Below are 17,223 nucleotides of genomic sequence, written 5' to 3'. Positions count from 1 at the left end.
AAAAAAAAATGCAAGTCAAGGATAATAAAATATTCCACAAACTTTTGGAAACCCTCTTATAATACTATATAATAGAACTGTTCATATTCCATAAGTAGAATTTGTGGGTCAATATGTGTATGAATTTTTAATATTAACAATGACAGATGACTTTCTAGAAAAGCTGAAAACTTCACATTTTCATTAATGATATGAGTACCACTTTTCTACCAATATCAGGATTCGTTTCTCTTTAGATTTCTTTTACTCTAATACATGTAAGTAGATTGAAGTTTCATTGTCTATTTACTTCTCTGACTAGAAATGAGTTTGTTTTTGCTGGCCACTTAGTATACTCTCTTTGAAATATCTACTCATATTTGTTACATATTTTCCACTAGGTAGCTTTCTCCCATATGGATCGCCAGAACTTTGTATAGCAACCCTATACAAAAAAAGAATGAAACACAAATGATGTGCTCTGGAATTTCCAGTCTTCTAAAAGTGATCCATACTTTGTTAGGATCTATAGTCATATGCCTTGCCACAGTCAATAAAACACAAGTACACATCTTCCTGGTATTCTCTGCTTTCATTCAGGATACATCTGATATCAGGGTATTCAATGTCAATGCCCAGAGTAGCTTTCAAAATTGCAACTTGAGGCTTGAAAAATCTTAGCGGTACTACAAGTTCTAATTACTTCTGAACTATAAATGCTACAAGCTTACCAAAGAAATCATCTGAAAGGTTAATTACTTAACTGTTTTAAATTTACTTTCAACTTTTATTTTTATTACTCCCTATTCTTGGGTACTTCTCGTTTTTCTATTTTTCTAATTTCTTAAAATTAATCTTTTTTTAACAACACAAATTTCCTTCAGAAAGGGCTTTTCCCTATTACTCATACTTTCTCATATTAAGTATACTTCTCTTATACATCTTATAAATTTCTTTATGTTTTAAATAAACTTTTCTCATAGACCACCCTGGGTGGTTTACAACTCATGTGAATCATACATATCATGGACTATAATCATATTACAAGGCAAAACATTTTAATATTAGTGTGGCACCTATCACTCAAAAAGATATAAAATACAGAATATATTTCTTTCATTGAAAGATAATTTACTGTAATAGTATAAGTGAAATTCCTGAGTTTGTAGAAATTTCAACTTAGTAATGGGATTTACCGTGTATACTCGAGTATAAGCCGACCCGATTATCAGTCAAGGCACCTAATTTTAGCACAAAAACTCCATAAAAATGTACTGAAATTTTTGGCTTACACTAACCCACGCAAGGGGAGTGTATTGTTTGTATCACCACAGGAGAAGGAGAGACCAGGCTTCAACCCAATGTGCAAGGATGTGAATACAACATACCGGCATGTACCAGGGAACCAACAGAGAGGCCTACGGGGCATGCCCCAATACCAACTATGTGGATACTCACCCCGCCTCAGAAAAATGCACGTCAGAGGACAGCACTAGAGACAGCTTGGGGAGAGGGTTGCGAAGGATTAGAGCACACAGGAGAAATGCAAAGGGATGGAGAGGATGGAGAGAACATCCTGGCCTACCAAACCCTGAGGATGATGTTCCTGCTCAGAGCAGACAATGCACGGAGAGAACTGGAGGGCCGGCCCCACCACAGGACATGGCCTCCCTCACTGAACCATGACACTATGGGGGACAGCTGGGGTGAGGTACTGAGGGCATGCAGCAGGGGGAGCAGACTGATGAAATCCCCAAGGAATACAAAAAATAGACTTTGGAGACAGAGTGGGGCACCCCATCAGACTCAACTGGAAAACACTTTTAAAGGCCAACAAACAGACCTTGAGCTATTTATAGGCTTTTCAATTTTGTCTGTTACTATTATTTTGTTTTCTGTTGTTATTGTTTTGTTGGTTTTGACTTCCTTTGTTGTTTTATTTGGCTTTGCCTGGTTTTTGCACTTATCTACATGTCTATCTAGATAAGCTATGCGGGATAGACAATTTGGAAATGAAAAGAACAGGACCAATGGTTGGTGGGGGGTATGGGAGAAAGGAAAGGGGGAGAATCAAGCCAGGGACAAGGGAACAAGTGAACTAAAATCAATGGAAGGAAGGTCATAGGATGCCTAGTGGGGCTCAATCAAGGGCAATGTAGCAGCGAGGAATTACTAAACCCGAATGAAGGCCGAACATGACGGTGGGATAAGAGGTATGTAAAAGGAAATAAAGGAAAGAAACAGGAGGCAAAGGACATTTATAGAGGCCTAAATATAGGCATATACTCATGTAAATATACATATAACAAGAGGTGTATAGAACTATGTACTCATATCTATATGTTAAAAATTAAGGTTGCAGATGGACATTGGGCCTCACTCAACTCAAGTACTCCCTCAACACAAGAACACTATGTTCTAACAATCCCGCATTCTGTGACGATCACCTTCCTGACACGATCGCTGAAGACAAAATGGGTATATAAGAGAATGTGGTGAAGAAAGCTGTTGGTGCCCGGCTATCACAAGATATAGTCTGGGATCATAAAGGCTTGAAGATAAATACGCAGCCATCCTGCTGAGAAGCAACAAAGCCCACATGGAAGCAGCATACCAGTCTGTGTGATCATGAGGTGTCGATGGAATCAGTTATCAAGCATCTAAGACCCAGAACAAAATCATACCCAATGGGGGAGGGGGGCATGGAGTGGAGACCCAATGCCCATTTGTAGACAACTGGACATCCCCTCACAGAGGGGTCTCAGGAAAGAGATGAGCCAGTCAGAGTACAGCATAACACCAATGAAACACACAACTTTGCTCTAGTTCTTTGGTGCTTCTTTCACCCCACCATCATAACCTCAATTCTATCTTACAAATTGGGTTAGACCAGCGCATGCACACTGCTACAGATGAGAGCCCACAAACACAGGGAATCCAGCATAGATAAATCTCCAGGGCCAACAATGAGTAGAGATACCATGAGGATTAGAGTAGGATGGGGGAAGAGAGGGGAAATAGATCACAAGGATCAACCTAGAACCCCCTCCCAGGGGCATGAGTAATGGAAAAGTGGGTGAGGGGCGATTGAGGATGATGTAAGATACGCAAATAATAATCTATAACTTATCAAGGGTTCCTGAGGGAGGGCCAAGAAATGGGGAGCTGATATCAGGGGCTCAAGAGGGAAAAGAATGCTATGAAAAAGATGATGGTGGCTTATGTGCAAAGGTGCTTGATACACTGGATGAATGTATGGATTGTGATAAGAGATGTAAGAGCCCTAATAAAAGTATTTTAAAAATAAATAAATAAGATAATTAATTTTAAAAACTTGGCTTATATGAATATTTATGTTAGTTTCTTTACAAAACAGAATTGAGATTCCTATTATCCCTCCTAGAGTAATAACTCTCAGTCATATGATATAAATTAACAACAAACAAGTTTGTCACATTAAAAATACTAATACTGATACCTAACCTTGCCTTTTATTTATTTATCCTAGCCATGTTTTTCGAAGTGTTCATATGGTTGTGAAAAGTGCAAAAATCATTGTTTCATTAATTATTTAAATTTAGGAATATTTCAATCATAACTACTGAAAAGTAAAATTATAAGTATAATGACAAAGCTCTATGAATTGCCTATAGATATACTTTCAGTGAACATGTAGTTTTGAAAATTTCATTTGGTCTGATTATCCTGAAACACAATTCTATGTGTATCATACATGATAAAAATGGGGCCATATATTCTGAGTCTATTTTATTCATATTTTTTAACTTAAGTCTGGATTTTGAGAGAATTCAGTCCATTTACATTTGGTGGAATGACAATTATATTTGATTTTATTCCTTCCATCTTACTGCTCCACTGACTTACCTTGTCTACATTTTCCTTCTCCCTATTTTTCTTTTCTGGTTTGATTAAGTTTCCATTCATTCCATTTTTCCTGTTTTTAATTAGGAAATTTTACAGTACTTTTTCACTATGTTTTCTCTGCTTTATTATTCAGATAGGATTTATATAGAAGAAAATCAACTACTTCTTTCAACTAGGATATAAACTTTTTAGATGTGTCCTTCTCATTCATCAAATCCTTTTGCCACATAATAGTCTGGGTATCCTGGAACATTTGCTGCAGTAACACTTGAGCAAAGTACTCTATATGAAATTTACCTCCGGGAGGTAAGGAGCCAGGGCCAGGTCCTGGTACAGCAGTTGGTATTTGCCCTGGTGCTGGAACGCCACCCTGCATAGAAGCTTGCATCATAGGCGCACCATTGACATGCATTCCACCCTGACAAAGAGAAGAACCAGAGTATGTACCTGCCTTCACAGAGATTCAATATACTAAGTATGTGACTTCAAAATCCACTGCAAGTTGAAAACTCGCCAATATTTTACCCAACATCTTTTTTGTATAGCATTACATTTGTAATGTATTAGATACATAGCATTAGTTTTGTAATACCTTCAATTCCACAGAAGCAAATTATAATATGTGTGAGGAATCTGGTTATACGTATCGTGGTTTCAGATGGAGAATATTCTTGAAATGCAATGTTGAAATCACCAATTCTTATCTATGGGACAAGGCAACATGTAGTAGCTGTGCCTGACTTCACAACTAGGACCTGGTAATAAGAGTTTTAAAAATTCCCTGAAGAAGAGAAAGCCAGGATTACTTCTGAAATAACTTCTGGCAGTCTAAGTTTTTTTTAGATGAAATCAGACTTTTGACCAATCCTTTCTCACCTTTGTCTCAGAACCAGACATAATTCTGGGTTTGAGAGGACACAAAGAATTCTTTCAATGCTACAATTAAGGTACTTGAAGGAAATGGAATGTCACCTTTTCATCTGTGTATTCCCCAAAGAACTGAGCAGCCTCTTAGAAGAGCTCAGTAAAGAATAAAAGGTAAGTTACCCCCTCCCCACCAAAAAGTACATACTGGATATCCTCAGAAATACTGAACAGAAACAAAACTCTAAAATAACAGAGAGGAAACCCTATAGGGAGATAGTTATGAGAAAACTAGGTAAAGACAGAGCAAGGACCAAATTCTAAACTTGTCTCTTACAATTATGTTAATTTGAACCAATAAATCTCATCCAGCCTCAGCTTACTTCTGAACTTTTAAAAATCCCAAACTAACCCACTGCCACTGAATAGATTTCAACCCCTAGTGTTCCTACAGGACAGAGGAGACGTGCAACTTAGGGTTTAGAAGACCCTAAATTTTTATGGAAGCAGACAGACTCATCTTTCTGCCTCAGGAAAATTAGAGTTTGCGCTTTTAACCTTGTAGATATAACAGCCCAATGTGTTTCCTAAGTGGAAAATACTGCTCCTGAGGAATACTGGAATGATCCGGAGGGGCTGCAAAAGCAGTTATCTACACTTTAATGTGCTATACCACAAAAGTTTTCAAAGGCCAGGGGGGCACCGAGTAATTTTTTTTTTCTGAAAAAGGAGGTGATAAGCCAAGCAAGTTTGAGAACCTGTGCATCACACCAGTGTTTCCCAAAATGGGCCATACAACTCCTTCGGGCGGGGGGGGGGGGGCTGCAAAAAGCAGATACCAACACTTTACACTGGATTATGGGAGGCACTGAGTCATTTTTTCTACAAGGAGACTATAAGCCAATAATTTTGTACATTTATGCACAACACTATCAAGGTGCATCATGTATGTATTATTTTATAGCAGGAATTGCTAAAGTATGGTCCATAGACCAAAGCTGCCTTTTACAAATCTTATTGTAGCACAGTCACATCTATTTATTTATTTGAAGTTGCTTCAACACAAGGGCAGAACTGAACAGTTCTGATACACAGCATGTCCCTCAAAGCCCCAAATATTTACTGTCTGGCTGCCCTATACCTTTGTACAATCCAAGTTGCTTACCTGTCCATCTGATAGGTAAAAATGGATAGATCGCTCTTTACAGTTATCCTATTTTGAAGTGACACTTTTTATACAATGTGTATCTCTACTTTTATGTCCTTTGCCACTTTTTCTATTGGGTTATTGGTAACTTTCTTATTAGTTTGTGGTTAGGTCCCAGTGAGTCGGTTCCGACTCATAGTAACCCTACGTACAACCAAACAAAACCTTGCAGTCCTGTGCCATCCTCACAATTGTTGTTTGAGCCTACTGTGCAGCCAGCCACTGTGTCAGTCCATCTCATCAAGGTGCTTATTTTTCATTGTCCTTTAACTTTACCACGCGATAATTTACCAGAAGCCTTTTTTGTCTGCTAAGGAAAATCGCAGATATTATAGAAATCATATAGAAAACAACCAGATGAGAGTTATGTAACCCTCTATCTCTACACAATTGAAGTCTCCTACATGGTCTTCTTCAATTATACCATCTCCTTTCCTTCCTAAATAATCACAAAGAATTTTGATGGACATTTTAAATGTTTATATAAATCATCAAACTATCTACTTTTGCTCAACTTCCTCAATATGCTGTCAAGATCTATACTAAAATATATATAGCCTACTACATTCACTTATTTTACTTTTGAATGGTAAAATAAGTTTACTCAAGTTTTGGAGTTATCTGTGTCAACACTACCTATCCTATTCCATCTAACTGTCACACACATTGTTTCTGAGTTATTCATGTTGATGGATGTGTGATAGAATAACAATTATAGAGTATTCCAATGGATAAACAAAACGTACTTGATGCTTCTAGCGACTGCACATTTAGAATGTTTGTAATTTTTCATTGTCCTAACTAATCTGGCTAAGGGCTCGTCAATGACACCTGTGACAAATTCTCTTTAAAAATTTATTTTTGTCTTTGGTTGGTTATATCTTTTTTATACAGAATTCCTGTTTTTATCAGGATTGCATTTTCTGGTTTCGGGGTTTTATGGCCTGCTTAGAAAATTAGCTTTACTTCTGTCATCAATAAGTGTGGCAATAAGGACGCCAACTTCATACAACTACTATACAAATGAAGTGAGGTAATGCATTGGAGTGCCAACCACAGTGTGAGGCCTACGCACGCGCGCGCACACACACACACGCACACACACAGAGTAGACGGAATTTATAGTCATTTAGTTGCCATGTACTCCGTAATATGGATTTTTTTAATGCTTGGAAATAAAAATGATTTTCTCTCAATCAATGGCTCATCATTCTGCTTCCAATATGGCCTCCTGGTTTTAAATAATGTTCTAAGGCAGGTAATGGAAATATAAAGAGAGAAAACCCTACCATAGACTGGCCCTGAGGAGCCTGAGGATTTTGCTGATTCAATGACACACTGGATCCTGGTCCAGGACCAGCGCCATGGACTGCCTGAGGATTGCCTGCCATCAGCGTTGGGATATTTGTCTGGCGATGCAAGATTTTCTAAAAAGTAAAAAGACAAATTCATGAGTTGTTCACCAATCTACACAAGACTTATCCTACCACATTCATAAAAGAACCAGAACAACTCACCAGAGCAATCTCCGGATCCACAATTCTCATCACCACCTGTGCTTGCAGCAAGGCATATGCCAGTTGAGGGTTCTGCAGCAGCATGTTCCGTGCTTCCTGAGGACTATTCTGGACACAAAGCTGAGAAGATACACATATTTCATTACTGAGTTCCTTACTTGCTACTTAGAGGTCGATAGTGACTTAGTGCCATCCCCATGTGAGAAAAGTAATATTCCAAAAGCTCTTTATCCATGGTTTTTGCACAGTGTACAAAAGCTTGGCCACATCAGGCAAGAGTAACAGGAGCTTTCCAAACCAAACTCACTGCCACTGAGGTGATTCCAAATCATAGTGACCCTGTGGGTTTACAAGACTAAATCTTTACAGGAGTAGGAAGCTTCATCTTTCCCCCACAGAACAGCTGGTAGTTTCAAACTGCTGACCTTGTGGTTAGCAACAAGTAACCAACTACACCACGAGGGATCTGATAAGAGTGGGAAGAGGCATTTTGGATTCCTTAATACTGTTATTTAGGAGTAACAGACAGCAACCACATTTTAAGAATTTATATTTGACTCCCAGCAACAACAAAACTCGGTCAGATTGCTTGTTATAGGTGTGTCTTGGTACAAAAATAGGAAACTCTTTCGCACAGTACATAAAACATTCACTGTGTATACAAAATATAGAAGGAATATGAAATGGTGGTCTATAGGTATACCTTCTTTGAGGGAACCCATTTCCATTTAATGAATCATCCCATTAAAAATCTGACATGATTGTACTTGTTCGTAAGCAAATACATCCTCCCACCTTCATTTGTTTCATCAGCTCAAACATCTGTTCTGGTGGAAGACTGGCAACTGCTTTGCTGATGGACTCGGGAGCATCCTCAGGACTGATGGTCTCTCCATACGGTGACTCAATGACAGGCGCACCAGTGCCAAGGCCTGATTGGGAAGTTAAAGAGACAAAATAAAGAGTTAAATCATCTTCCTCCTTAAGTATCTACTTTCCAGGACCAGCTAATAACTTAAAAATTCCCTGGAGCTGAGAAACAGGTGATTTGCAAGACTTTAGTTTCTGTGGAAGTGACAGAGTATAATTTCTACTCTCACTGGAAAACGGGGGATCATGATTGTGTAGGAAATGAGGCCTGTGAATTTCTCCTGATAAAACATTACAGACGAAAATGTTTTCAATAAAAGATGCTAATTCGAAAATAGAATTTTCAGTTCCATTATTTCATGGAGAAGGGATAATGGCTTAGTACCAATTACAGATCTGGCAACACTGTCTAAGACTATACACACTAAAAACATGATTTATATCTACTGATGGCTTGGTGAGCCTGAATAAAGTCATCTTTACCTGAAAATCAATGTCTGGAAACAGTGAAGATGACTTTTATTGTCCACTTTACCTCTTATCTGTAAGACACCATATATATCTCAGTATAAGCCAACCCGAATATCAGCAGAGGCACCTAAGTTTGCCACAAAAACTACATTAAAAATGTGCTGGAAAACTTGGCTTATACATGAGTATATACAGTACATACTTCATTAAGGTACCTCAAGTCAGTCAAGTAAAGATACTGTGTGGGGAACCATCTCATATTCTAGAACACACCCTAAAAAGAAAATCTCCATGGTTACATCTTTATGAGCATGTATTTCACACACCTTGGGTTTATACTTACTCTTCAGCTCTTCTTTGTTCTTCTCACTAGCAGCATTATCCACTCGAAGTGCTCTACCACTGAATTCTCGCCCATTCAAGTTCCGCATGGCACTAAGGGCTGTCTCCTGGTCTTGGTATTCACAGAAGCCATAACCTTTTGGTTTTCCGGTTTCTCTGTCATATACTAATCTGGAGAACAGAACCAAGTATCGGACACAAATGTTACACACACATACAGGGTTCCTGCTAACATCTCCATGCTGTAATCTGGCTCACCATAGCACCAAACCATGTAATTCTGCCACTGCCTTCCGAAACCCTTTGAACCACTTTAAATTACACATGTCTTTTAGATAAGAATGTGTATGGATTTTACGGTAGTTTTTAAAATGCACATTAAAAAGTCTAACTTTAAAAATACACATTAAAAAGTCTTTATTAAAAAACACAACTTAAGAAAACATAGCTTATTATTCCTTATGGCCAAAGCTGTGGCAATTTTTAAGAACTACACCCCGCCCCCCATCAAGAGGCAAAAGAATGGGGCTCTTACCGGAAACTCACAACAGGCCCAACCTCAGAAAAGATGTCTTTTAGCTGTTCTTCAGTAGCTTCATAAGGAATGTTCCCCACTAAGGAAGGAAATATCAAACTCCGAGTTTGCAACATAGATCTTTTGTGAGAAAGTCAGCAAATAAAGCTACTTTTAGCATTGAGAATGTAACAGATCTCTCAAAACACCGAGTGCACTAAATCCTAGTTCTAGGGTACTCCCGATAAGATTCCTAATTGTGTCTGTTAACAAAAACCAACCATTCAGGAGACTAAATAAAACAGCTGCTGGCACTGCTAAATATTAGTTCTCAGACTGATGTAACAGTGTTAGAATTTGCTTAAGCTCAGTGAAAATATGTGAAAGTCCCAAAGCTTTATTTCCCGCCCAATAACTACTCCCCCCAAAGTTAAAACAGGTTCAAATGTCCACATGTGGACACACACAGAACATTTAGAAGAGAAAGCCCAAGAATGAAGTTGAGGGAATTAAAACAAATTATTCTGCCTTGTTCAGTTGTGACCCTTTTCAAAAGGTGCTTTAAGGCACCATAAATCCTGACAAGAGCAACTTATTTCAGCTGGAAAATTTTTACTCAGAGCTTATCAATCCTTTTCAGAATTCTTCTAAGAGGTCTTACTCGTTCGTTCTTTGTTTATTCATTCATTCGTTCATTCATTCATTCATTTATAACCCACCTTAGGACACCAGGTGGCTGCTACTCTTTATCACTGAACTACATTACAGGAAACAGGCAAAGGAAGGAGAGTTCTTATGGGGCCAGGGTGGGGGTTGGGGCTGGGGAAGACACAAGGATATGTACGCCTCGGCAGCTAATCTGCACCACGGAATAGGGGGGTGAGAAGCTCTATGGGGCGGTAAACGGCTGTCACCATGAGCCCTCGCTCCCAGATAATAACTGAACCTCAAGAAGGATTAGCATAGGGAAGCCGAGCGCTCGCCTAACTCCCTCAACAAGGTCGCAGGAAGGCTGCGGGACCTCGGGCGAAGGGAAGCGTCTCTTGGCCCATAAATCCACCAGGCTGACCGCCCAGAGGCTAAGCTAAGCGGGCTCCGCGCCCGATCCCATCACCGGTTGGGGTTCAGAAGATGGCAGAGCGGCTGGGGGGACACGTTTCGCCGCTGCCTGCCTCCTTCTGCCCTTCCCCGCCGCCGGGCACCCTTCAACTTACCGAACACAGAACGCAGTGAACGGTCCACCGCAGGGTCCCTCACCGACAAACCCGCCATGGCTCTCTCCCGGCGGCTTCCGGTGCGCTGAGCGTACTTCCTCACTGCGCCTGAGCGCTGCGCCGAGCGCGCTTCCGGCCGGCGCGTGAGCTGGAAGCTTCTAGGCAGGCGCACGCCGGGTCCCGCCCTTGGCGTCCTTCCGTCGGCCGCAAACTTCTTTTACGTACGTGAGCGCCTTCACCCTCGCCGCATCTGGCTGCCGCCCGGTGATGACCGAGCTGCGAGCTGGATCCCGGCGGGGCTCGGCTAGATGGAAAGCTTTCGTCTGGAGAATTCCGGGTGGCTCTTCAGTTTCTCTTCGTCCACCGCACTAAACATGGCAACAGCGGTTTTACCATGGCAACAGGGAGCTCCTTAACCAACGCTCTAGAATCTAGAGACCAACGGTTCCCAGCCTGTGGGTCGCCAACGGCCCTTTCACGGGGGTCGCCTAACGCATAATGACAGTTATGAAGTTGCAACGACGGTTGAGAACCGCTGCTCTAGCCCTGTAACGCCGAGCACGACGTTTTCATGACATTTAATTAAACATTTAATTAAACTTATTAATATATATTGATAAGAATGAAAAACAAAATCCTGAAATTAAAAAATCAGGGTCTAGGGGCCTTTAGTTTAGTTTCACTTTATTAAGGGTGGGAAATGCAGCTCTCTCCCCAGCAACGTGCCTACTATAATTTTATAATTTTGCTAAAGCTGCGAAGGTACACCTTCAGGCTAGGAAGCACAGGCTTGCAAACGAACAGACTTGAGGTTTAACACGAAGGCGCCAAGGTAGTTGGGAAGGTATAGAGTGTGTGTGTGTGTGTGTGTGTGTGTGTGTATAATATATATATTATATATATATATATATATATATATATATATATATATATATATAGAGAGAGAGAGAGAGAGAGAGAGAGAGAGAGAGAGAGAGAGGTGGGTGCTATAATACTTGGTGGGACTAGGAGTGAAGCACTAGTGGGAACTAGATTGTAAACAACATAAAGCAGCATTGACCAGGGAACATTCCTTATGAAGCTACTGAAGAACAGCTAAAAGACATCTTGACCAGGGAGAAGAAAAAAAGCAACTCTCTCTTTGAAAGACTTTTTATTCAGAAAAAAGGCAGGGATGCTATCGTATGTATAGATTTTGAGACATTAATCCCTGTGTGTGTCTGTATAAGTGGGTGCAGTTCATTGCTTAGAATATGAGAAATTTAAAAGAAAAAAAAGAATTTTAAAAATAATATGAGAAATATTTTGGGGAAAGTAAGTGCTACTTTACACCATGGAGCATACCTTTTCAAGTAGTAATTTGGATAAGAAATTTGGAAAAGATCTCCCACTTCCTAACTCTAAATTCCCGTTTGCAATTACTGTGTGACCAAGAAAATATCTTCTGTAATAAAATAGTCAAAAACAAGATTTACAGCTTTTAAAGACAGTTTCAATGCACTTTGGTGAACCCTTGCTCCAGTGTGGGAAACTTTTGATAAATGCATGTATGACCATATATTTCTCACCTCGAACCCCAAAGTAAACTCAGTGCAAGCAAACTCACTGTCGAATGAATTCTGACTTTAGAGACCTTGTGGGACTGGGCAGAACTTCCCCAGTGAGTTTCCAAAACTGTAGTAAATCTTTATCAAAACAGAAAGCATCATCTTTAACCCACCATGCCCCTAGGGCTCCTATTTCTGACCTCACTGCTAGCCTCTTGATGCTGACTCTTGGCAACCTTCAGGGCAGGATAGACCTGCCCCTGTGATTTTTCCAAGACTGTAGTCTTTTAAGAGAATAAAGAGCCTTGTCTGTCTCCTCAGGAGCAGCTGGTAGTTAAGAACTGCTGACCTTGTGGTTAGCAAAATTACAAGTAACCACTGTGCTGCCAGGGCTCCTCACTTTTCACCTAAATTTAGGCCCAAACTGAAGGAAACAACATGTAAAATCCTTCCAGTGCTTTCCCTCTAACATCCTCTTTTGCCACCAGAAAATTTAGTGTGTGATTGATTTAGGTGCACCCAGTTAATCTTCCTACCTTAAGATCAACTGTGTCATGTAACATATCTTACTCGCTAGAGTAAAACCCATCATATTCACAGTCCTGGGGGTTCCAGAGGACTCTGACACTTGGTGGTGGGGATGAGGGAGATCTTGGAAATTTTTTAGCATTCTTCCTACCACACCCATCTTATTAAAAGACATGTTTACAGAAGTTTAAGTAACTTGCGTTTTCCAGCAATAAGTAGCTAGGGCATGATTTCAGTTCAAGTTCTTCTGGCTCCAGGTACTACATGCTTAACTACAGTATGAGTAGCAACTACATCCCAGTATAATGGAGAAAATATGGATGGCTTAAAATTTTATTACCATTTTGGGAAAATAGCTCAGAATGCTTTTTTCTTCTCCTTTCTCTCCCTCTGATAATCCCATTACTCATTGGTATGTTATTAAGTGTCATATTTCTCTGAGACTCTATTCATTTTATTTTATTCCTTGTTCTTTGGCTTAAATAATCTCTTGGTCTATGTTCAAGTTTGTTCACTTTTTTAAGGTGACTGGTGCCTTTTATTTATTTTATTGAGCTATAATGAACACATTGTACAATAATAGTTCAATCATTTTCAAGAAATTTTGCAATCATCGACACAACTTTGGCAAAACTTTGAAACCTTTTGCTTCCTTCTTGTACCGGTAGATATGTGTACTCATTCCCCCCACTTCCATACCCCCAGGAACCTATTTATCTGGCTACTATCTTCATATACAGTCCACCCATCTTGGTTTCCATATACAGAGAAACACAAAAAATTAAAGGCAAACAACAAGCAAGGACTCAGCAATGCTGATGATTTAAACCAGAGAAATACATCAATGTAAGAGAAAGCAATGACTATTGAAAATTTAGAATAAATTCCATTGTGTATATAGAGAGAGCAAATTATAAGATGTTACATTCCACCCTACAGGTATTACATTTTGATTTATCATGCTCTTTGTCTGATATTGGAACTGTAACATTCCTTATCTATGGGCATTGGGGATTCACCAGGGCCTCACTCCAAGTAGGAACTCTGCAAATGAAATTTGGGCTACCACTATCATCCATAGCGTTCAGCAGACCCAGTGTGTATTTTAACAAATGATTGCTTCCAGTCTGATGATACATAGGTGAAGTATTTCACAAGTATGTTATAAAATGCAAAAATAGAGATGATTCACAAATCAATAGAAGAATGATAAATGAATATATTATGTGATAAAATTAAGTACTACAGTAAAATGTTGTTGATACGCTTATGGGGAATGGTAAAATTCTTTCACCTTTCATCTTTATTATATGTTAAAAATTTTAAATAGAATGTTTAGGAAAAATTTTTAAAAAATAATTTAGGTGCTGTGGTAGTAGAGGATCCCTGGTGGTGGCATAGTGGTTACAAGTTGGACTACGATCTGCGAAGTCCACAGTTTGAAACCACCAACAGTTCCTTGGGAGAAAGAAGTGACTTTCTACTCCTGTAAATAGTTAGTCTCACACTCACAAAGGCACTTCTGCCCTGCCCTATTGGGTCACTGTGAGTCATCAATGACTCCATGGCAGTGAGTTTGAGTTTTTGATAATTAATTACCGCTATGTCAACTTGACATGCCTGACTAGGGGCAGAGTTCAGCCTGTCAAGTGGTAGCTTGATGACACTTCCTTAGGTGATTGGTCTATTGCATAGAATCAAACAGACACTATTTCTCTCTGCTATTTCTTCCTCACTGGGACTTTGCTGGGACTCAGTGCCACCACCAGGGGTCGCACCGTATGGGCTCCCTGATTTTGAGAGCTGTGGGGGCCCTGTCATGCTTCCAGCCACCTTCTATTCATATGACTGCAGTCACTGGTCTGTGATCTCCCTGCTTTCCACTTCACCCTTTGTCATCATCCAGCCTACAGCTACTTCAGTCTGAAGAGGAATTTAGAGATTAGCATTGGATTTATAGACTTGTGTTGGAGTGGGCCAGGATGCCTTCTTGATATATAACTATTACTTTGACATCAAGCTCTTTCATATACATATATAAGTGACACTGGATTTGTTTCTCTAGACCAGTGGTTCTCAACCTGTGGGTTGCGACGCCCTTGTGGTCGAAAGCCCCTTTCACAGGGGTCACCCGATTCATAGCATACAGTTAAGAAGTTAAGAAGTAGCAACAAAAATAATTTTATGGTGGAGGGTCACCACAACATGAGGAACTGTATTAAATGGTCAAGGCATTAGGGAGGTTGAGAACCACTGCTTTAGACAACTTAGCCTAATACAGGCATTGGCACCATTTCCTTCTCCAGGTTTGGATTTATTATTTACAATCGTTTGGTGACATGGGCTGGTGTGCTTCTTCTCTGTGGACTTAGATGACTCCTCGCTTAGATGGTTGCTGTTTTGAGACAATCTTTAAGATCCCTGAAGCTTTTTTACGATAGACAGGCACCACCTGATTTCTTCACTACACTTTGCTGTAGCACCCATACCTTCAATTATTTCCTCATGAAGGGGAGAACCAAGTCAAGCCATGTCATAAGAACCAATTTTCATATATTAGGGCTATGATCAAGTAAGAATTCAAAACTCATTTATTTAGTTTCTATGAGTACTTGGTTCACTTTTAGAGACATTGTCATTTTATTATAGTGCGTCATGAATCATCCCCATGAGGCTTAAGAGAATTCTATTGACAGTAACATAATTTTAGTCAATGGTAAAACACTGTTGAGAAAAGGGCTTTATACACATGTAGGACATTTTAGACCTCCATACATGAATTGTTAACTTGTATATTTTCAAAACGTGGGTGACTTGACACTAGTTACTCATACCATGAGGATTAGATATGTAGCGATACTTTCAATAACACTCATTTATAAAGGCAGAAGCATGCCTGGTAGACTAACACATGTTACATAAATGTAGACAAAGCATGAATTCAGCAAATATATATTATTCCAGGGTCACCATTCATTGGGCACCCTCAGAACAACCAAAGTCTAATGACCACCAGTTCCCTACTCTTATGCTAGTGATTGCTTCGCCAACTAGGGCATTTCAGTTTAAAATCAAAGTAGTATTTCCATTCCTTGGTTCTTCTCTGAGTGAGTTGAAGGAAAAGTCCAGTTCACGTAGTGGGGTTTCCAATTTGAGTCCTTCTGATGTGGTCTGTGAAGGGTGCTGTGTACCTCAGAAAGATAGGCTCTAATGTCTGAGTTGTCTGAGTCACTAGGGGTTGGTTAGAAACTAGGTCAAAAATGCCTAGTTAGGAACATAATACCTGGTGGATTTTCCCTTTGGGATTCTCTACAAGCAATGTTAAGCAATATTTTCCCCAATGGCAAGGTGCCCCCACCCGGCCCATCCACCATCAGAACTGCAATTTCTTTTTCCAATACAGACATGATACCACCACCCCCTCTTCTTGATTCAATAAAGTTCATTAATTAATCATGTAGGATTCTATGGTAATTTGTGGTTATTGTAGAACCTTACTATATGGAAGGAATTAATTGGTGTTCTTCTCCTTCTACCTTCTGCATGGGAAACTGGTCCCATCTGTACTAAGTCCTCCACTTGAGGTGGTTTTTAAGGTATCCTAATGAGGAGGTGTTATATAGTTTATGGGAACTAGGTAGGTACACTGCCTCATTGCTTGAGGGACCACATGCTACCTAAAATCTGTTGTGCCCATCCAGTAAATTTTTGTAGCAGTTATTGTATTTTTTTTAATTCCAAAATTTCCATTTGATTCTTTAAACAATTCTATCTCTACTGATAATCTCTATTTAATGTAACATTATCATCATACCACCCTGTACTTTAAAATCAGTGTTGCCTTTAATTGTGTGAACATAATTATCCTGGTTACTAAGAAATAGTTTGCATTGGAATCTTGCATCTGGCCACTCTCCTGGCAATTTGTGCTACCTGCTTCTTTTCTGGTGCATGGGTAACACTTTGCTGTTTGTGTATCTCATTTTTTGTTGGAAATTGGACCCTTTAAATATGTTGTATCAACTCTTGGTACTGGGTCCTCCCTTCAGGCCTTGTTATATTTTATTTGTTTAAGCATTTTTTCCCCTGGGTTATTTTAGAGAAGTCTATCACCCCTTCCCACCCAACAACGTTAAGTTTCTGATACTCCTTTGGGAGTCACAACTTTAGGCATGTCCACAATCACTGTGGAATGATAGTATTAATCTTAATTTTTTCTTACGTCTTTTCCCTGGTAAGACTCGGATGTTTAACTCCACCAATTGACTGTTAATTGCTCAATGGT

General features: G+C 39.6%; 1 protein-coding gene across 3 annotated transcripts in view; it reads right to left on the bottom strand.

Annotated features, from left to right (window-relative positions):
- CSTF2 (cleavage stimulation factor subunit 2) overlaps positions 1 to 10,994 on the bottom strand; it is a 34,298-nt gene extending 23,304 nt beyond the window's left edge. For all 3 annotated transcript variants that reach the window (XM_075539675.1, XM_075539676.1, XM_075539677.1), the window contains exons 1-7: positions 10,864 to 10,994; positions 9,671 to 9,749; positions 9,137 to 9,306; positions 8,248 to 8,384; positions 7,453 to 7,572; positions 7,225 to 7,362; positions 4,162 to 4,282 (exon numbers count right to left, since the gene is read on the bottom strand). In XM_075539675.1, the coding sequence (XP_075395790.1) occupies positions 4,162 to 4,282; positions 7,225 to 7,362; positions 7,453 to 7,572; positions 8,248 to 8,384; positions 9,137 to 9,306; positions 9,671 to 9,749; positions 10,864 to 10,921 (823 nt within the window). In that variant the 5' untranslated portion in view covers positions 10,922 to 10,994. The remainder of the gene's footprint in view (positions 1 to 4,161; positions 4,283 to 7,224; positions 7,363 to 7,452; positions 7,573 to 8,247; positions 8,385 to 9,136; positions 9,307 to 9,670; positions 9,750 to 10,863) is intronic.
- Between the last annotated feature and the right edge of the window lie 6,229 nt (positions 10,995 to 17,223).

Source organism: Tenrec ecaudatus, chromosome X (assembly GCF_050624435.1).
Source record: "Tenrec ecaudatus isolate mTenEca1 chromosome X, mTenEca1.hap1, whole genome shotgun sequence".
Taxonomy (NCBI): domain Eukaryota; kingdom Metazoa; phylum Chordata; class Mammalia; order Afrosoricida; family Tenrecidae; genus Tenrec; species Tenrec ecaudatus.
This window is presented reverse-complemented; position numbering and strand designations above follow the sequence as displayed.